The sequence below is a fragment of the Planococcus citri genome, chromosome 4, assembly GCF_950023065.1.
Source record: "Planococcus citri chromosome 4, ihPlaCitr1.1, whole genome shotgun sequence".
In the NCBI taxonomy this organism is placed as follows: domain Eukaryota; kingdom Metazoa; phylum Arthropoda; class Insecta; order Hemiptera; family Pseudococcidae; genus Planococcus; species Planococcus citri.
Genome location: NC_088680.1, coordinates 32,485,593 through 32,508,363, shown reverse-complemented (window position 1 = coordinate 32,508,363; position 22,771 = coordinate 32,485,593). Strand labels below are relative to the sequence as shown.

At 35.0% G+C, this 22,771-nt stretch overlaps 1 protein-coding gene across 2 annotated transcripts in view; it reads left to right on the top strand.

The window, feature by feature from the left end:
- LOC135842363 (matrix metalloproteinase-2-like) overlaps positions 1 to 22,771 on the top strand; it is a 118,097-nt gene that overhangs the window by 92,021 nt on the left and 3,305 nt on the right. For both annotated transcript variants that reach the window (XM_065359796.1, XM_065359797.1), the window contains 5 exons: positions 18,430 to 18,576; positions 19,055 to 19,200; positions 19,349 to 19,510; positions 22,120 to 22,508; positions 22,616 to 22,760. In XM_065359796.1, coding sequence (XP_065215868.1) covers positions 18,430 to 18,576; positions 19,055 to 19,200; positions 19,349 to 19,510; positions 22,120 to 22,508; positions 22,616 to 22,760 — 989 coding nt within the window. The remainder of the gene's footprint in view (positions 1 to 18,429; positions 18,577 to 19,054; positions 19,201 to 19,348; positions 19,511 to 22,119; positions 22,509 to 22,615; positions 22,761 to 22,771) is intronic.

The window sequence follows — 22,771 nt, the reverse complement described above, 5'->3', positions numbered from 1 at the left end:
CATCGCCGAATCCTAATTTGGAAAATTTTCTGTAATTATTCTCTTTTATTCGACGTCATTTTATTTTAAATCTCGATGGAATTTTTCTGCCGGAAAGAATACGAACCCCTTTCAGCTTAAATATAATATTCCACGCGGTGGAATTTTTCCTCAGCCGTGGGGAAATTTTTAGTCCGTGGTAGTTCACGTTTTGATGGTCACGTTCAAGATGCTGGTATAGTGGATTTTTCGCGAAAGGGATCTCGATATAGCGAATGTAGAATGTGGATTGTAGAGTACATCACATACAGTAGGTGGCGATATGATGGCTGAGAGAAGAAAGAAAGGTGCCTATAAAAAGAAGAGGAGAACTGACACTAGCGTTGGATTTTCTTTTTATTGTTTTGTTCTATTGTTTATTAAAATTGGTACTATGTACGAAACGAACATCGTCGATGGTGAGAGCGAAAGCGAGAGAAAGGGACAGAGAACGTATATAAAGGTCGTAAGCACGCCGCCGCACCAGGCCTTGGTATATATAAAAATGAAAAATAAATATTTAACGTGTACTTATATTATAGGAGAGTTCCATTATTAGATTTTTTCACCCTTCGATATACCATAATGTAATATGTCAATTGTAGGTACCTACGTATAATATAAAGTTGCAGGTTTTGGCGGCTTTGACGCGCGACACGGTCTGTAATCGCGGTGATAGACGGAAATTTCCAGCGTGAGTATCGACCCAATGCGAAAAATTTCTCGTAGCGTGCGATTCGTTAATTTATCGTTCGATTATCGATGACTATAAATACGACGACGTCGAAGTTGCAATTCTATACCTATTTAATCTACTACCAGTACCTATAGCTCGAGCTGGAAAAGTTCGCGTGAGGCGAGAAACAAAACGAAAAAAAAAGAAAAAAAAATCACCGCGAAATTTTCAATAATAAGGCTAGTTTATGTGCCATGCCATGGTCCCAAAGGAGTGGCAAAATGAAGCTACATCAGGGTTTTATTATGGTCGATTATTATACGTTATACGACTACGACTACACTCTCGATGGCTTATAGCTTTCGATGTAATGAAAATACTTACACAGCGAAATACTGCCATACAATGATGATGATGATGACGATGGCAGCGTAAATAGCCTCGTTTCGTGTAATATTATAAAGTATTTAATCAGGCCAGGGCAGGCCACGCGGTTATACTATATACCAACTGGTTAAATATTTTTGGGGCTCGGTTGTGTGTTCTGTCTGTGCTAAGAATCGGACAAACCGAGGGCTTTTATTCAATAATTCAAAATACTTAAGCGGGGATATTGTATTTTTTAATTTAATTAGCGTCAGCTCGCTGCGAATGACTCGATAGAGAACGAAGACCCAGAGCACTATACACTCGTGTAATAGTAAGAGATGGCGAAGAAAAGCGACAAGAATTTATGTAAGGAACGGGGGGCTTGGGCAGGGCTCGCAAGAACGACCTGAACGAAGAAGACGAGCCGCATGAAAAGAAATGTAAGGAACGAGGAAAGAAGAGGAAAAAAAACGTGTTGATAGACAGGTCATTTCCTAGTGCTTTTTGTTTATGATCATCATCGTCGTGCTGTGGGGATGATGATGGAAGTGTAGTATATTTCACGTTGGCAAATTGCAGGGTGGGTCTCGATTTTTTTTCCAAACCTCGAACCGCACATTGGAAAGCAAAGGTACGACTCTTAGTACCTTATATTTTTTTCCAATGCTAGCCTCGGTTGGCCTTTTTTCTATATTAATGGTGTTTATCCTTGTCATTAGAAATAGCGTGCGATGGTTGCAATGTGAATAATTTGGGTGTGGCTGCGACCTCCGCTCCGACATTTATGCTGCCTTTATTATATCTGCCCATGCCCCCCCATCCTTTCGACCTGAATGTACCGAGTGAGCCTCGGTTATCCATTCGCCGCCGCCGCCGCCGCTCGGCCGTGTATTGAAATTTCGGAAATGACCTTTTTAACGTAATTCGACATGATAAGGCGTTAATTTATATGGCGATTTCTTCGCAGCTCTTGTGTCATTTACCATTTGAACATTTCGATCAGAAGATTAATGTTTTTTTTGTTATTCGGCCACCAGAACAGGCGAACAGCTACCCTGCCGATTGATTAATTCCAGCTACACGAGTGAACGAGTTGAAGACATTTTTTTTCTCGGTGGTGTGTTTTAGTGTTTACAGGGTGTCCTGGTTTTTTTTCCTATGGTATAGGATATTGCGATGAGGGGTTGTTCATCGTGTTTGAATTTTTGTTTGAGTGAGGTGAATTTATGGTGTGTGAGGGAGGTGAAGATCTGGCCCATAGATTGACTTGAAATTTGTTATGAAGGTAGAGGTAAGAGCATTGTGCTTGAATTTTTTCAAATTTTGTTCATCTTGAGAATGATTTTGAAGAGTTGAAAAAAATTCAAAAAAGCTTTCTACCAACTTGACGAATTTTCAACTAAGACCCTAACGAAATGATGGAAATTGAGGAATGAAGCAAAATATTATTTGAAAATTGCTTCAGAATTACTTAAAATGTTATAAACCAAGTTAAAAATGGATGAAAGTAGTATAATTTGAGTAAAATATAGATATCAAAAATTCCGAAAATAAGCAAAAATTACTGACAGTTATGAAAAACTATAATCAAATTATATCAAAATAAAATGCCATTTTTTTTGCATGTAAAATTGATTTTAGGTTCAGTGAAATTTCCCCCAAAAAAATTGATTAAAAAATGGCAAAATTGAGCTATATTTTTTTGTGAAAATTGCCTAAAAAATTTGTTACAATGCCATAAAAACAGTTGAAAATTAATGAAACTTGATAGATTTGATTTCAAAAATTGAGAAAAATTTCTAAAAAATACTTCAATTGACTGAAAAATTGTTGATAATTAAGAACTGAAAAATTCATCAAATTTCATTAACATCATTCTGATAAAATTTGTCCAGGAAAAATAACATTCCATAGGGAAAATTGAGGTAGCAAGCTGAATTTTGGTATACTGGTTCATTTTTGTGTGCTGAACACGAATCCGATGAGTCCCCGCGCGTCCCTGGTGAGCGTTCTCCCCTATTGTGGATCTAAGCCCCCCAAAATCAGTTTTTTGCGATTTTCTCCGGCGCATTGCATTTTAGCGAAAATATGTGAATAGGTAAAATAATCTACGTCAAATTCCCGATCTAGTGATATATCAACTTTCCTTCTACCCCCAAGGGGGGTGGAGCTAGGACCGTTCAAATGAGAGGGGGTTTCTAAAATGCTATTGACGCTGGGGAGGGGTGAAATTTCCCCCGACAGCGTTCGGGTTGATACTAGCATGGAAGGTGGGTACCATCGAGAAACTTCCACTTGAAAAATTTCAGATCCCCACCCCTTCCCCTTTTTGGGGGACCCCCCCTTTTCTGAAATTTCAATAACACTTTTCTCAGCTCCATTTCAACCGATTTTGAAAATTTTTCTGGAAGTTATGTATAACCTTGGTAGGTATCCCCAAAAAAAATTTTAACCCCCTCCCCCCATATTTAGCCCTTAAAATGACGTTTTTTTCATTTTTTATGCCTATTAACAGTCAAGATTACGAGGTACAATTTTGGAAACACGTTTTTGGATGTATTTTCGGCCCCCAAACATCATATACTTTTTTTTTTAGAAATTTTTGCTTTGGTGCGCCGTGGTGAAAAATTGGAAGAATGTGTTTTGGGGGGTAGGGGGTGAAATGGGAATTTTGAAAAAAATAACTATCAATGAGTAGGGTATCGTTTTCATATGATTCGATACCGCTGAGCACGAATATGACTTCAGATTTTCTGCTACACTCACCTACCCCTCTCCAGAGCCCCTCAGCCCCCCTCAATTTTCACGATTTTCGAAATATAGTTATTTTGATGACATTGGTGTCGTTTTCATATGATTCGATACCGCTGAGCACGAATATGACCTCAGATTTTCTGCTACACTCACCTACCCCTCTCCAGAGCCCCTCAGCCTCCCTCAATTTTCACGATTTTCGAAATAAAAGTTATTTTGATGATGTTGGTTTCATTGCTATGGGAAAATTACATAAGTTCATTGTTATTGTACATAAAATTTCTCGTAGAATAAGCTACAGCACATGGCTCCCCCTTGAGGGGGGTGGACCCTTGATTTTTTTCCACGCAGAAAACGTAACAAATCTGTATGTGTACTTGACTGTATAGGTATGCTGAGCATATGTGGCATAATAATTATTCATGATAACTGTAACTTGAGTATGTATGAGTATGTATTTTATAATTCAATGACTACGTACATAAAAATCACAAGAAAAAAATATGAGGGTCCACCCCCCGAGGGGGAGCCATGTGCTGTAGCTCATTCTACGAGAAATTTTATATGTATACAATGACGATGAACTTATGTAATTGTCCCATAGCAATAAAACTGAATGAGATATGACTAAAAAATCATTCAGGGGGCAGGGATCCACCAAAGGGGGAGGATAATGGTCGAGTGTGTTAATCTGTAATAATCATAATACAAATTTATTTCATAACACATACGATCGCCCTTTTTTCACTCGTGTACCTAATGGAAATAATGATTTCATGAAGGGGAGGGGGGAGGGGGTGAACCCCAAATCAACTCATCACTGGAGAGGGGTAAGTGAGGGTAGCAGAAAATCTGAAGCCATATTCGTGCTCAGCGGTATCGAATCAAATGAAAACGACACCAATGTCATCAAAATAACTATATTTCGAAAATCGTGAAAATTGAGGGGGGCTGAGGGGCTCTGGAGAGGGGTAGGTGAGTGTAGCAGAAAATCTGAAGTCATATTCGTGCTCAGCGGTATCGAATCATATGAAAACGATACCCTACTCATTGATAGTTATTTTTTTCAAAATTCCCATTTCACCCCCTACCCCCCAAAACACATTCTTCCAATTTTTCACCACGGCGCACCAAAGCAAAAATTTCTAAAAAAAAAAGTATATGATGTTTGGGGGCCGAAAATACATCCAAAAACGTGTTTCCAAAATTGTACCTCGTAATCTTGACTGTTAATAGGCATAAAAAATGAAAAAAACGTCATTTTAAGGGCTAAATATGGGGGGAGGGGGTTAAAATTTTTTTTGGGGATACCTACCAAGGTTATACATAACTTCCAGAAAAATTTTCAAAATCGGTTGAAATGGAGCTGAGAAAAGTGTTATTGAAATTTCAGAAAAGGGGGGGTCCCCCAAAAAGGGGAAGGGGTGGGGATCTGAAATTTTTCAAGTGGAAGTTTCTCGATGGTACCCACCTTCCATGCTAGTATCAACCCGAACGCTGTCGGGGGAAATTTCACCCCTCCCCAGCGTCAATAGCATTTTAGAAACCCCCTCTCATTTGAACGGTCCTAGCTCCACCCCCCTTGGGGGTAGAAGGAAAGTTGATATATCACTAGATCGGGAATTTGACGTAGATTATTTTACCTATTCACATATTTTCGCTAAAATGCAATGCGCCGGAGAAAATCGCAAAAAACTGATTTTGGGGGGCTTAGATCCACAATAGGGGAGAACGCTCACCAGGGACGCGCGGGGACTCATCGGATTCGTGTTCAGCACACAAAAATGAACCAGTATACCAAAATTCAGCTTGCTACCTCAATTTTCCCTATGACCCCTTTTTTTGGTCTAATTTTCCTGGACCTTGTACACAATATGTTCAGTCTTCAGCACACAATTTGGTGTATTTTCTAAAAACAACATTTTGGAAAATCGTAAGTCTTAACGCTTCACGTGGATTGGATATTTCATCGATTTTCAAGCGTTTCCAGTTGTTTTACTCAATGATATTTTAATAGATTTTATCAAATTAAAAAAAAAAATTGTTAACTTAATTGAAATTTGCAAATTTTATATACAATTTTTTTGTTCTTTGAGGCATCTTTTGCAGAACTTTTCATGACTTTTGCAATGCTTTATCAATCGTTAATATCAATTTTTATCTGCTTTTATGGAATTTTAATGAATTTTTAGGTATTTTTTGTAAACTACATATTACATTTTTGCCATTTTTACACGTATATCAATGTTATGATAAATTTTAGTAATTTTTAATGCCAGTTTTACAGTAATATTAATATTCTTAGTAGGGTGTATCAAGCAGCCTATACTTATCCTGACTTTTTTTTTTTTTTTTTCAAGAAAAGCTTGAAAGTTTTGCTGTAGGGTATTGTTAAAATTTTGTGAAAAAAATTCTGTTTGTTGCCAAAATTGCGAAAATTTTTTCGTTTTGTGTTGAAATTGCTTAAAAGCTTGCTATTTGCCAAAATTGCAAGGAATTTTACATTGAAAAGAAATCTTACTCTTTCTTGAAATTGAAAAAATTATAATTTATTGCACGCAAAAAATCCTTTTTTTGTCAAAATCGAAAAAAAAGTTTTTTTTTTGAAACAAAAGCAAAAAGATTGCTTTTGGCTGAAATTGTAAAATTGCACCAACATTGCAAAAAAAGTCCCACTTTATTGCCAAACGTGCAAGAAAAAGCATTGCCAGAATTACAAAATGAATCTTTTTTGCAAAGATTGCAAAATTAAGACTTGCTTTTTGCTAAAACTGCATGAAAATTTTGATTCTAATTTGCAAAAATCTTGCTTTTTGCAATACCTAGATAATAATTGCAAAAAAATTTGCTTTAATTTTTTGTCGAAATTTCAATCAATTATATTTTTAAATTGAAAAAAATCTTAATTTTTGTTTAAATTTTAAAAAATTTTGCTTTTTTATCAAGTTGTTGAAAAACTTGTTTTTTTTTACCAAAAATGCGAGAAATCTTGCTTCATTTTTATGTAAGATTGCAAAAAACTTGCTTTTTGCCAAAATTTATAATTTGTGATTAATGAAAATCTTACTTCCAGAATGAAAAAGTTTTGCTTCTTCAATAATTTCAAAGAAATTTTGCTTTATTGCCAAAATTGCAAAAAGTCCTCTTTTTTGCCAAAATTTCGAAAAGTCGTATGCTTTTTAGTAGCAAAAATCTTGTTTTTTGTATAGAAATTATTGTAAAAAAAATCTCGTTATATATGTATTATATTGTCAAGTTAGCAAGACATCTTATTTGTGCCAAAATTGACAAAAAATTTTGTATTTTTTAAAAATTGCTAAAAATTTTGCTTTTTTTAAAATCAAAATTGTGTAAAATTTTCTATATCAAAGCAAAAAAATCTTCAGGTTTTTCAAGATTGCAAAAATCCTGTTTTTTTTTCTAAATCTGAAAGTAAGTTGTCTTCTTTTTACATTTTTTTTGTCAATTTTTCATCAAACTTAAAAATTTTCCATTTGTTTGCGTTTTTTTTTCAGAATTTGAAATTTCCCAATCACTTTTCTAGTTTTTACTGAAAATTGAAAAAAAATTGATGTGAACAAATTTTGAACCGGTCTTTTCCCTTCCCTTCCCTTCCCATACTTTCCTCAAATTGAACCATGAAAACATTTCCTGTCACAAATCTTATAACGTTTTCGTTCCAAAAGCCTGGTCATTGATTCATTCATTTTTTTCTTGGAGGGGTAAGGAGAGTAAAGAATTGAAATTTCAGAATTTTTTTAAAAAACGTCCCCTTCCCTTTTGTCTACAGCAGATTTTGCTATAAAGAGCCGAAATTTAATTACTTACTCGAACTGGGCAAGTAGGTACTCGAAAGTCGAAATGAACCCCATTATATTATGACATGACAACGTTGGCGTTAAATTTTTTATAGAACACCCTGTATAATGGCTCGTCATTGAGAACACTGGTGTAAAGAAAATACGAAGAGAGATTTTTTTTATCTCGTGTGTTCCCATAGAGAGGACGGAAATTCAACACTAGAGGTTTTTTTCTACGTATTTCCTCGGTTCAGCACCCTACGTTGTTGAACAATCCACCCACACGTCGAATCCGCGCCGCGCGTTTTAATCGAATTAATTCCCAACTATACGCGAGTATACGTCTCGTCCTCGTGTTAGAAGAAAAAAAAAAAAAAAAGGAAAAAGAAATACATATAAAAATATATTACGAAAGAGAAATTCGTTGTTTCGGCAGCTTCTGCCTGCGTATACAGTCATGTATCTTGAAATCAAATCAACGAGATCGACGAACTGCCTCCACGGTATTGGTATGATCGAAAAATTTGCATTTTATCAGACGACAATACGTGTGGAAAAAATCTCGCTAAGATGACAACGTGACGTATACTTATATCACCTTATTGGTAAATAATTTGCATGTTTAAAATATTTACTACGCGAAACTGCGAAACTGCGAAATTCGTACACATGGAAAATTTCTATATCGACGTGTTATCGTACTTTTCAATGCCATAACGTCTTCCGCTCCCTTCGACTAATTCGACGAATTCGCACCGAATAAATTTTTCTTCATCGTGAAATGGATCAATTCCCACGGTTTGATATCAGAAAAATAAACGTACACGAGTTCAAACTTCATATTTATCGATTGCGTTTCCTATACTTATGGGCTCCTGTATTGTATACTTACGACTTGAGTAGGTATGTGTTTCCCGCGAATTACCAGTATCGCCAGATAACAATGGTATAGGCGCTTAGAAAATTTTCTCGGTATTTTGCAATCGAGTTATGGGTTTGGAATAATAGGTATAGGTTTTCTGCGAAATCAGCAGTCACCTGGGTTATTTGATGAGGTGAGATTTTTTTGACGAGCAGTTTCGCCTTCGCGTGCGTTGTGACTTCGTGGACTTGGGACTTGTGGTGTCGTTTCATTCGAGTGAAATTTGTGTGGATGGATGGGATGCATCTTCGCGGAATTTTAAACTAGTTTGCATTTGGTCATCGATGTGCAGATTATGCAGCTTGTTATGGTATTCGTACATACATGTGTCGTGCGAAGGTTTGCGGTGAAATTCCATTTCGCGTTGCAATGTTGCCGAATTTAAATTACTTTTTTATTATGCTGCTGGTAAATTAGTAAATATGAGACGAAATGTTGATCGAATTGGATTTTTTGGTGACTGGTCAATTCTTTTAATTAAAATAATGCTTGGATTGTATTACATTTGCCAACTGGATTGTACTCGTAATTAGAACTTGAACCGGTTCAGGTATGATTTCTTTTTGTTTCTAATTTAGATACAAATATAAAATTCCATTCAAATTCGTCTGTTTCGAATACATAGGTAGATACTCGAGTATTTGCTTTTTTTTCAAAAAAATTTAATATAGTGCCATTTTTAAATGTTTACCAAAGTGAATTTCCTCTATTACAAATAGATATGTGTGAAACCGGTTTCAGTTGCAGTATTTATGGATATCAAATTTTGTGTAAACATGTGTATGAAAGAATCGTTCAATTTCTCCAAAAATTTGAAAACAAATTCCAATTGGTTTGAAAAAGCGCTTTTCGTTCTTAGGAACAGAAAAAACACCATTTGAATTCATTTTGTACTCAGCTGTGCAAGTTGAGAATTTTTCTTTAATTTCAGATCGTACTTGACTGTTGAATTACATTTTTTAAAAAATTCAAACCGGTTTTTCACCTTTCCAAATTGAGGAAATGATTCTCTAAACTGTTATCAAGTATTGATGGTGGGGAAAAAGGGAGGGGAGAGGTTTCGAAATCTCGAATGCGAGTACATATTTCAGAAATTAAATAATTCTGATAATGTTAAGACTCTGAATTGAATAGCTTTGTAAAAATGATTCCAATAATTTGTTCAATTTTTGTCATACTTATTATTTTTTCCGCAGTTCATAAAATTCTGTAGAACCAGTTTTTTATGCTTATGCGAATCTTCACCAATCAATTGTCATTCAACTAAATCTTCTTAAATAGGTAGATGAATTCTTAAATTGAAACCGGTTCTACATGATTCTGGTTTAAATTTTTTGTGGTCCCTAATGAGCAGTGGTAGGTATTTTTGAGAAAGAAAAAAATTGAAACTTGAAAACTGTACTTTAACTTTGAATGTCTAAAAATTTGAGAATTGCAAACCGGTTTGAACGAGTTTTAAAACTGGTTTCTCATTGTTGAAAACTGTAGAGGATGGTCATAGTAGCAAACGTTCAGTATTTAAAATCAAAATTGGAGTACTTAGATAATTTGTATTGAATAACATTTTGGAATTGTTTATGAAACCGGTTTTTTGAGAAATTATCAGATCTTATTCGATATAACTGCTCTCTTACTTATTTTTAAATACTCTACACAATTCCAAATTCGACCATCTTACATATGTATCAGTTGTATCACAGTCGTCAACATTGAGAAATCTGTCTCAAAACTGGTTCCAACTGTTTGAAATCAGTCTGACTAGTTAAAATCACTCGTAATTACCAGTCAAAAAATGTTATTTTCGAGTTGAAAAAAAATTAGAGCTTCATCAAAAATGTTGTAATTCAAGGTTGATTAAGTATTCAAAAATTTGAGAATTGTAACCGGTTTGCAATGAACCAGTTTTAAGAACTGGTTTTCCTTTGTTTATCAATCATTGTAAGAATGTTGTATCAATAATGTTGAATAAAACTACCTTCATGCTTATTTTCAAACACTCAACTATCGCAAATTCGATCATCTTACTATGTTCTATGTTGATAAACCAGTTTCAAAACCGGTTTAAACTGGTTACAATCAGCCCATTTGCTTTGAATTACTCATAGTGAGAAATAAACTGTTGCTCACTACGTAATATGGCATGAAATTAAAAAATTGTAACCAGTTTGAACCGGTTCACAAAACTGCTTTCTTGATATTGAACATAGTAAAGCAGTCGTATTCACAATTTTTGGGTACTTGAGGTAAGGATCAAAATGATGTACAATGTCTATGTAGATAGAAGAAGATCTTGAAACTGTTGGGGAAAGAAACCAGTTTTTTGAAATAGGTAAAACCAGTTTCAGAAGCAAATGTCTTGAATTTTTCAAGTTACCTATATTTTCACAGATGTTTTATTTTGTATGATCTTGCTTGGAATAATTTTCAATTTTAATGTTTTTTTTTCAAATTTTATTAGGAATTGATTTGAACCGGTTTGTCTGTGCTACACTTTGTCAGCATTCCTGTGCGATTATAAGTAGTCTCAATTTAGTTCTGGACTTGAATCGTCAGTAATCAAAAAATCTGAATTATCATTGTTGAATTAAAAATTTAAAAAAATTTTTTTGACTGCAAAATATTTTTGATTGAAACCTATTTAAACCGGTTTAGTATGATGGATTTTCGTATACATCTATCAAACTGCGGTCTTTGGCATAAAACATTCAAACTATTTCAATGAATTGAACGAATATTGAAACATTTCTAGGTATAATTTTTTTAGAACCATTTGATCAGAAATTTTTCAATGAAAATTAATTTTATTTGAACCGGTTTCTTTTTTACACATTTTTTAGTTTCTGTAGCGCCTTTGTATACCTACTTGGAAAAATATTTGATCTTATTTTCTTTTGAACTGGATGAATCATAAAATGTTGATCGTTTTTTGAGTCATTATTTTAAACACTAGAAACTGGTTTAAACCGGTTTTAATGAACTAGGTTTTTTATACACCTGTGGTCTTTTCCTTTTGCATAATTGGAAAAGTATTCGAACTCATTTCCTCATGAACTGGATAAATTTCAAGTTTGATATTTTCCGTATCAGTCTCCTGTAAAGTGTTCATGAAAAACGATTGAAACTGGTTTCATTTTGTTTATACCTGTAGTAGGTGCTTTCGCATATTGGGCAAATATTTGAACTCCAACTATTTCTTCATATTTGCACTATAAATTATCCAATTTTGAAATAGAATCACATCTCATTGGTAACATTTGTGTGAACCGGTTGTGGTGGGAGGGAGGGGGGTATTTTCAATGAAAACCAGTTGAAACCAATTTTTCATACCGGAATTTTACACGATTTTGGGGGATCTGGGTGTGTGATATACTAGCTCCCAGGAACCGGTTTAAGGGTAGGGGGTGAACGTGAAAAGTCTCCTTCATCAGTTTTATGATCAGAAAATTTTTGAATTATACTCACTAAAATTGGCAATGTGAAGAGTATTTTATCTACTGCTGAATTATAATCTGATGTGAAATTATCCAAAACATGTGTGTTTACAAACTTTTTCTCACTTCTCTGTTATTTTTCAGAGAAATTGGCAAAATAATGTACACAAAAACACGTGATCATAATATTATGGAACTTCGTCTATATTTTTCGCATCTCTTTTCGCTAATTTATCCATAGACGCATCTTCTCGTCGTCTCTGTGCGAGGCAAAGGAAAAAACCAGGCTCCAAGAGAGACGATCCACTCGTATATAAAAACTTGACAAAAGAGAACGTGGCAGAAAGTCATGGGTGGAAGGGAAAAGAAAAACGAACGTTTGGGAAAATTTTGCTTCCCTAATGCAGACGTCATCGTCATAATGATCACGTCGATGGGAAAAGAACCTTCGGGGGGATTTCGTTTTCGCCTGATGCAGTATTTTTATGCGACAAAGGTTTCGATTTATATGAGAAAACGAGAAGCGGCGCGGCGAATTGGCTGAGTAAATTTTTAACAAACGTTTATATCACGGTAAATAGGAGGAATTGTGACTGGCTGGATGAATTTGCATTTACAGCAATTTTCATCTCATGTACACACACACACTCAGACATAAACACACACACGTATTCGACGCGTAGCAGTAGCGTCGCCGCGGTGCTTTGGTTTTGATTGTGAGTACGCCTATTGAGAAAAAAAATATATAAGAGCTTTTTAATGCTTCGTTGAAAGGATAACGTGGTCGGAATAAATTTATTTATTTTTGTATTCTCAAATCGACTTATACAATAATTTTCGTTTCTAAGCCAACGAGCTTTTTTTCCCCCTTAGATTATTATTTTTATTTATAAGATAATTTTAATTTTATCATATAAGTATAATTATAGACAGCTGACGAGAGAACCGGTTCCGGATCAAACCTCGGATGAAGAAGTAATCGACCTGGTAACTCACTCAATCTGGGCGTGATGTGTTTGATTTGATCATCACAACCTCCTTGAGTGAGCAATTACGCCGATTAAATGCAGAACACCGGATAGATGGACTTTTTTTTCACTGTAGTGTGATGTACATATCTACCTATAGCTTAAAAAAGAAATTTATTTTTAACATTTTTTTTCACTCTCGTTCGCGAACGACGTATGTATATTTTGGTGAAACGTTTCCGCATGTGTAATTTTACATAGTTTAGAGTTATAGACTTAGACTTTGCTAGAGATGATATTATTTATGTAGTTCTTCTTTTACTCGTTCGAACCGAAGCAATATTATTCATGTATTCTTCACGATGATTCATTAAGAACCAAGTACTGGATTCGAGTCGAGTCGAGTCGCTATCTCGTGAGTCATCGCAGACAGTATTATACTAAAATGACGCCAATCTCGCGTATTTTATACCGCAAATGCGATTTGTTTTCGCAGCCACGTCTATTTTTCTCCTTCCTTTGAAGAAAGTAGAGAGGAAAAAAACAGCTTCTTAGTTCTTATAAATATTTTCTGGGTCGTCGCGCGAGGCGACAAGTTGTGGTATAAATTTCATCCTTTTATGTTGTTTGGTATTTTTTCCTTCTTTTTTTTTTTTCGTCGAGCTTGCGAAAAGTTCAATTCGATAAAATTTCATCAAATTGGCGTAAAAATTAATTAAACCTTCGGGGTGTAATTTCAACGTAAACTACGCACTAAACTACGCACTAAACAATACCTACCGCAGCTAGCAGGGTTCTTTTAATTTTCTTTATAAAAAAATTATCCAGCATCGGTAGGCCTCTCTTATATTCGTATCGTATACTTCCAGCATCAAATGAACACAGCGCCCTCTACGTACATAATTTAGTTATCTAAATTAATACTACATTTTCTTAGAGTATATTTTATACCTACAATTTATTATAATCGTCATCTAAATAGCTACTTGAGTGTACAAAGAGAAGTAAAATATGAGAAAGTCTATAGCTAATTTCGTGTACATTACGTCGAATAGACCGACATGGTGTACACTGTACGTATTTCGAACCATTCGAAAGTGTTAGCAGAAGACCTCTCGCGCCACAGTCGGAACCCTCCCCTGCTGAGTAATTGAGTTGATTAGCTTGGCAGAAATTTCTCCTCGGAGGGTGCCCTCTTGGGATGTAATTGTGAAAGGTTTATGTGGTGCGTAACCGAATGTTGAACCGGAGACCAGAGACGTAGGAGAGAGAAGGGTTAAATGGCGATTAGCAACAGCGATTGTGATTTTTTTCTCTCTCTTTCGTATTTCGAATTCTCGAACCAAGTGAGAATGTGTAATGTACCGCGGTGCGTGGTGCATTGTTTTATCAATGTAAAGGCGAATATTCGAGTCAACGATGAGTTTTATGAATGCTTCGATGTATTTTATTTTGTTGTGTTCGTGCTTGTATATGGTTTGTGGTGGATGGGATGGATTTTTGGTACGGTTGAACGACGAGTGTACCTACTTATTTCAAGTTTTTTAATGAGGGCGTTTGTGTTGTATGGGGGATTAAATTCGCCTATTGGATAATTATGGTGTTTATTGGCAAGAGCTGTGTGACGATGTTGTCTCTTGAGGTCTGATTCTTTTGTTCTGTCTCGAAAAATGATGATTGGGTTGGAGGTGAAGTTCAGATTTTATAGACTGAGGACAGTTGATGGGTTGTTTTCAATATTATCTCCGAAGTTTGAAAAAAAAATCAGAAAAAATGAGTTATTTTGAGTGAATTTTGACAAATCTCAATATTATGGTTTTGATACTCGCATTATCTTCGAATTTTGAAAACAATTTTCAGGAATAAAATGGTTATTTTGAAAGAATTTTGGCAAAGCTAGGAGAAGAATGTACCTTTAGCCCTATTTTCGAGAAAAAAAATTGAACCATTGCATCGTATAAGTCTCATTATTCTCATAATTATGCTGAAAAACTTCTTCAAAATACTGCTAGAATTATTAAAATATATTGAAAATCGAAAATCGTCTCAGGGATGATAAAATTGAACCCTGAAGGAAATTAAAAAAGAATTGAGTTTAGAATCGCGAAAATCAGATAAGAATGTCCTTTTCTTAAACCTTTCAATGTCCAGAACAAGTTCAATGGGATGAATTAAAAAAAATTTCGTGCAAAAAGTTGATCTGAAAAATTGGACTGAGGGTTTTTAAAAAAAATTTAGAGTCATCATTCACTTTGGAAATTGAGGATTCCTCAACGTTCAAAACAGTTTCTGAATTTCCAAGGGCAAATTTAAAAATTCAAATAGAAACGAAAGATCAAATTGATGAAACTTTGCTAAGTATAAGATTTCTTCTCCTTGATCGTATATCGTAGGAACACCAGAGCAAAAAAATGTTCCAAAATACCTACATTTCATTCATTTTTTTGAACACTTTCATCAGCTATGAAGAAAAATTGTTACATCGTCACAAAATTGAAATGAAACAAAATCAAATGCCAGGGAAATTTGATTTTGAAAAAATTTCATTCAAATTTTGGTCCAAATCCAAACATAAAAAATTTTTGCAATTTTTTTGCAGCATTAAAGTTTTTTTGCAGAAAAAATTTTTATTTTGAAATAATGCTGGAATTGCAAGAAAAATATATTTACAAATTGAAATTTTTGGTCGTTCATGTAAGTACTTAATTTTTTGGGGGATTTTATTTTGAAAATTTGGAAATTTCTCAAATTTTTATATTCTTTTTCAACTTTTAAAATTAAATTTCGATAAATTTTCAACATTTTTGCATTTGGATCCCTACCAAAATGAGAATTTTTTCATAATTTTGTCAAATTGTCAAAAATTTCAGTTTTTGTCAATTTTTTTCTGAATTTGAAATTTCAAAATGAAATTCTTTGAAATCGAACCCCCCCCCCCACATCTGAAGATTTCATTTGATTCCAATTTTTCGTGATGTGAAAAATTTCCTTGTGATCGAGCTAGGTAGAAGAACCGAAGTTATCAAAAACGCAGAATGAAATTCTGTGCCTGAATTTTTCCTTTGTGGGTCCTAAAAAAATTGAAGAGGTGGGAATCGGAAAGATTTTTAGATGATGAAAATTTCACAACTATAATTCCTATCAACTTAGCTCTTTGTTTCCAATCAGAAGAAATATAAATTTGGGTTCGGAAATCAATATAACTGAATCGGTGGGTGCAGAAAGGGAACAAGTCCATTTTCGCACTTTTCAGGAATAACAAAAAAATGATTTATTTGAAAATCAAAAATTTTTGGTAAACATGCTTAAGGTCATTGAAAGAGGACCCCAACACACAATTTTTAGCACTGTTTAGAAAAAAAAATACTCACGTGCGCCGGCGCTGTTGCTGCCTAAACAAATGGGACTTAGACCCTTTCTGCACCCAATCGACAAAATTTTTTTTGAAATTGCTCGGGCACGAATGGGGCTTGATTCTACATCTAAGTACATCATTTAGACTGCTATCTCGTTTAAATTGACCAAAAACCCCTTGAGTTCTAAGACTTTTTGCCGAAGTTGTTAATTTTTTCATCATTTTTCAGTTCAGAGATTAACTTAAATTTCAAAAAATGGTCTTCTCAAAAATGTTAGTTATTTTTCAAGGAATTTAAAAAATTTTACAAAAAAGTCATAAATGCGGATCCGCCCTTTTTCTGCGCCCAAATACCACTTTCCCGGGAGTTTTGCGGAAATCTGACATCACCAGTTGATCCGCCGTACTTTGAAACCCCTATATCCGTGAAAAAAAAATTTCCAAAAATGTGACTTGTTCCCTTTCTGCACCCACCGATTCAACAGTTTTGAGAAAATTGGGGTCATCCTTTCAATTTTTTCTCAAGTATTGTAGCCTAAATTTTTGGTGCGAAATCTCATATGAAATTTTCATTCATTTTGTAGATAGGTATTTCTAGAAATAATTGTAAGTTTTTGCAACTTTTTTTTTTTAAATTCATTTTCACATTTTGCTTGGACTGCTGAATTATTTGAGATTTTGAGAGCTCGTCAACGGACCTTTAATCTCTATGCTCTGGTTTGAAAACGAGCAAAATATATTATTAAGTAACTGTTGAAAAATCTCAAAAACGTTTTCAAATGTTGAGAGTCCATTTTGAGGTGGGAGAGGGGCTTCGAGAATATTTCCAAATTTGAAAAGTGCTTCTTATGTATTCGAGTCAAGGGCAGAATTTTTTTAAAAGATGTAGCCTGCAAAAAATTATTCTCAAATGACCTCAATGAAGCGTTTGGGAAAATTTCAAATTTTCAAGCCAAATGCTTAACTTTTTGTGGTGAAGGCTTTGAGAAAATTTCAAATTTTCAAGCCAAATGCTTAACTTTTTGTGGTGAAGGCTCAAAGCTTGAAAAATTTTTTTAAAATAGAATATTTTAGAATTTTTTCCCATTTTTTTGATTTAAGTGGTCACTTGATGTTTTTAGTATTTCTATATCATCTCATTAATACCTTTTGAAAAACTTGTATTCATTTTTGTCGAGTTCAGGGATTCTCAAAATAGTAGTCTTTTTGTCAAAATGAGTTGATGTGGTGATTTATGTTCTTAAGATTGTATAGTTATAATTATTATTGAACAACTTTGAATTTGTACCTGTTGATGGACATCTAACATAAGAATCACCTAAACTAAAAAAACAAACAAACAAAAATTCAAAATACATAAAAAATTTTTTTGGCTGGCTCCTTCAAATTTGAAAAAAAATTTAATAATTGATAAAAAGACCTCTTTTAGGGAAGGGTTTTCAATGATTTGCATTCTTCTTCGCTTGAAATGATCCTCCCCTTTCCTTTAAAAAAAAATGTCTATTGAAAAGGAAACAATTTGTCCTCGAAAGAAAAAAAGTTGAATTGAGTATACGTAAAGTTTACCCCCCCCCCATCAGTTAAATTTTTCTGCTTTTGCTTGAAATCTCTCAAAAACCAGACCTCGTATAGAAAAAACTGATCCAAATTTACTTACCATAGACAATTTTATTCTTTATTCAATTTTCATGATGAAAAAATTTAATAATAAAATTAAATTTTTTTCCACAAAAAATAATTTTTGATGAAAATTTCGAAATTTTTGATATGTAAAAGGGTTCAATGCAGGGTATTTGCAACGAATCTCGCAAAAAGTGCTAAAAACGTTTAAAAATTCGTTCTTTGCATTTCTCTGGGACGTGGAAGGCTGATGGAGTTGATTTAAAAATTTTTATTATCTGACGGAAATCAGCAAAAAGTTGAATTTACCTACCGAAAGTGTTAGGTATTTTAAATAAAGCTCTGACCTAATTTACATAGAGAAATGAAATTTCAACGATGATTTAAATTTTCAAGTATAATACCTATTACCTACCTAAATAATACCTACCTATGTATGTATTTATAAAGTACATTGTATGAAATCCAAACTAATCGAATACACGTGTATTGTTTTCTTTCTGTTGGATGTTACAGCTTAGAATCTCGTCAAATTCGTAACCTAGATTACTACTCGGTGGAAAATGTACTCGACCGAGCTCTCAACGTTTGGTCGAATCAGTCGAGAATTACATTCAGAAATCTGCGTTCGAGTGCCGCGGATATCTTGATTTATTTCGAACGGTAAGATACAGGCGTATTTATGTTATTCGTTTAAAGCTTGGCGAGAAGAAGCTGTGCGGCGGCATCGATCTACATAACATACATGTGTAATTTAAAACTCCATACTTTTCACTTTCGGCTTCGACTCCGCTAGCTAGAGGTGGTATTTTTCACCCCGTTTGGAGGGACTCTACTGCACACTTGAACACAGTCAACCTTGACCGTAAACTTGTGAAAAAAGATCTGGCTTCTGGCTGAGCCCGATGCGATGTGATGTTCGGTATGTGTGATTGATGGCGACGGAAATGTGCTTCATTTAACAACAAATGACATATAAACGAAACGCCGCCGCCGCTGCCGCCGCCACCGCTGTCTTCTTTTGGCGCAAGATACATATACGAAGTTGAGACGAAATTAAAAGTCTACTAGGAATAAAAAAAAAAATCTTGGCATTGAAAAGGCTTGCTTACTTATGTGTTGGTTCTGTTCTTATGCGCAGGCACGATCATGGAGATGGGTTCTCGTTCGATGGACAAGGTAAAGTTTTGGCTCATGCTTTTTTCCCCGGTCCGGGAAGAGGTGGAGATGCGCATTTTGATTTGGATGAAGATTGGACCGTCGATGCCATGGTGGACAGATCGAAAGGTTCGTACGAGTAGACTGAATATTATCGAAGGATATCCTCTTCTCTCGCTATTGTGATGAGATAACGCAGATCTAACGAGGCCAGGAAATAGTTGACTGATGACGACGTTATTATCTAAGCTGTATGTTTTATGTGTGTGGTTTTTAGGTGGTACCAGTTTGTTTATGGTTGCCGCTCACGAGTTCGGCCATTCTTTAGGATTGTCCCATTCCAATGTACCCGGATCGCTGATGTACCCTTATTATCAAGGCAGCAAGTCGGATTTCACGTTACCAGATGACGATAAGGATGCTATACAAATTCTTTATGGTAAGATCTGCCTTTCTTATTCATTTTCTTCTCGGTTTACCTGCTCGATGGGGTCAATGAATCACGAATCTAAGGTTTATAAAGACCTCCTTGACAGAGGTGAGAGGGTTTTATCAAAAAAAAATTCGAAATGTTTGAGGCCAAGAGACTACAATTCAAGTGTCTTGAGTGTCTTTTTCGATTTTTGGTGAATTTTTAAAAATCAAATTTAGGTCAAAAATGAGGATAAAATATTAAAATTTTACCAAATTGACCTAGAAAGCTGAAATTTGGGACATACCCTATTTTCGACCTTCCAAATCGATTGGAAACTGTTTCAAACCGTTTTGAGTAGTTCTGGAGCCTCCAGTAGATTTTTGAAACTTGAAAGTTGAAATTCTCACAAAATTTTATTAATGGAGTTGGAAAGCCGAAATTAATTTTGCAAACTAATTTCAATTCGCTACCAAGTCGACTGCAGGTGGATTTCAAGTCGTTTTGGAGCCTCCAGCGACTTTTCGAAAATTACTGGAGCCTCCAGTAGATTTCTAAAACTTGAATGAAGATGAAAAGCCAAAATTTACTCTGCACTCCAATTTTAACATCCTCTGAAGAGGGTTTCAGGTGAGTTAAAGTTATTTTGGAGTCTCCAGCAGATTTTGGAAACTTGAATTTCCATGAAATTTTATCAAATGCTGTTGGAAGACCGAACTTCATTCTGTAAACTAAGTTCACTACGCTATGAAGTCGACTGCAGGTGGATTTCAAGTCATTTTGGAGCTTTAAGCGACTTTTTGAAAATTACTGAAGCCTCCAGTAGATTTCTGAAACTTGAAATTTTTAAAAAATGTCATCAAATGGAGTTGGAAAACCGAAATTTACTCTCCACAGTGCATGCTAAAGTTGATTTGGACTGATTTTGTGGTATTCCTTAAAAAAATGAAGTTTACAAAAGGGCACTGGAGGCTCCAAAATAGATTGAAACTGCCTGCAATCCACTTTGGAATAATGCCAAAAATAGGATGTCAACTGAATTTCACCTTTTTACTTCAAACGAAGGTGAATTTTTTCGACTTTTTAACTTCATTTGATAAAATGTTGTGAAAATTTCAAGTCTGGCGAATAATAAAAAGCAACAAGACATTCAGGAAATTTAGCTCACTAAATTCAAAGTTTTCAAAAACGCAGCAGGAGAAAAGATCCTCCTTAGAAAGCTTGAAAATGGTTCAAATGTCCCCCTGCCTGCCTAATGAGCTATTGTATGACACAGTTGATTACCTCCATTGCACTTATGGACACATACAGGCCGTTGAACTCTAAGCAATATTTTGAAGAATACACTAGGTACCATAATGACTCCCTCTCATATACATTCATGACATATGTAATATGTGCATTGTTTGTAAGGTAAACAAAAATTACACGAATCATAAGATCATCAAATATGCCCAAATCTCGAGGTCTATTCACTCGCTGACGTTCTATCTGTCAATTTATTCGGACCTCCACCAGCTCTCAAGAATTACTCCAAATATCTTTTAATTGTAAAAGACTTTTTTACAAATCGTACGTGGCTTCATACCCTCTTTAATATAAAGAAGTGATCAATTTGTCAATAAATGACCACTGTTATTCACGACTTCGGAATTTTCAAAAAGTCACTAGAAGCTCCAAAATGACTTGAATCCGCCTGAAGTAGTCTTCAGAGGGTGTTAAAATTGGAATGCCGAGTAAATTTCGGCTTTTCATCTCCATTTGATCAAATACTATCAACTGACAATACTGGCAACTCCATCGAAAAATGGTGTTTTATCCTCCTAGCGGCCTGGAGTGAAACTAAATTTTACCATAAGCATTTGATTTGCTGATTTGAATCTCGCACACGCACAAGATTCAAAGTAGTAAGTTATAAACCAACCAATCAGAGCATTTTTGATAAGAGTTAGTTTCAAACCAGGCCGTTCAGATCACGCTATTATTGTAATAAAAACGCTCAATGTATTTTAAATGGAGTTTCCAGTATTGTTAGTTGATAGTATTTTAATTTGATGACATTTTGTGGGGATTTTGATTTTCAAAAATCTACTGGAGGCTCTAGAGCTACTCAAAACGGTTTGAAACAGTTTTCAATCAATTTGGCAGGTCGAAAATAGGATATATCTCAAATTTCAGCTTTCTAGGTCAATTTGGTAAAATTTTGATATTTTTTCCTCATTCTTGGCCTAAATTTGATTACTTTCAAAAATTCACCAAAAATCGAAAATGACACTTGAGCACTTGAAATTTTGACAAATGATAAATGCTTGCCTGCTCTTTCGATCTACCTATTTGGTGCAAGTCCTATTTTGGAAAGCAAAATTTGCGATTTCGGCTGAACTTTCAATCAAAATGGCCGCCATTTTGTAAGGTCATAGACGAGCCAGTTTTTTTTTGAAGGAAAGGGCTGGAAATGTTCCTCAGGACTCCCCCTTTAAGAAATAAGTTGGCCTGGAGGATCGATGGGGAGGGGGTGCGATATGTAGATTCTTATGCGGGTTCCCCGACTAGTTAGCTATATTTATCCATTCTAACTGAGAAAAGAGGTCTTGAGTGGAAAACATCACCTAATTCATACCTATCTACTATTTCAGGTCCTAAAGTCGAAGTGACCAAACCGTATCGCCCTCCAACCTATGTTACCTCGCCTTGGACACCTTCTACCAGAAAACAACCGTATATGCCACCACACAGAACACCACCACCGCCGCCACCACCTACACCACCCTCTCACCCACATCCACCGCAGCCACCTGCGACCCCAAAAGATCCAGTTTACCGACCACCACCGCCCTATTACCCATACAGACCACCTCATCCGGATAAACCGACGTATCACCCTGGTAAACCTTCGTATCCGGATCGAGTACCTTATTATCCGGATAGAGTACCAGATTCGGCGGATAAAGTACCAGATACTTGCGATACCAGTTACGATGCTATATCTGTGCTACGTAACGAGTTATTCATATTTAAAGATAAAGTAAGTCTTTCCTCGCCATTTAAGTAAACCTTCCAATTATGTATACCTTCTACATATACCTAGAATTACTGCTAATCTTCTCGAATTTGGGTACCTACTATTTGCAGTATATGTGGAGATTGGACGATAAAGGTAAAATACAAAGCGGTTACCCGTGTCTTATCAGCCAAATTTGGTCCGAGTTACCGGCTAATTTCACTCACGTTGATGCAGTTTACGAAAGATTCAACGGAGATATTATTTTCTTTATTGGTAATTAAAGA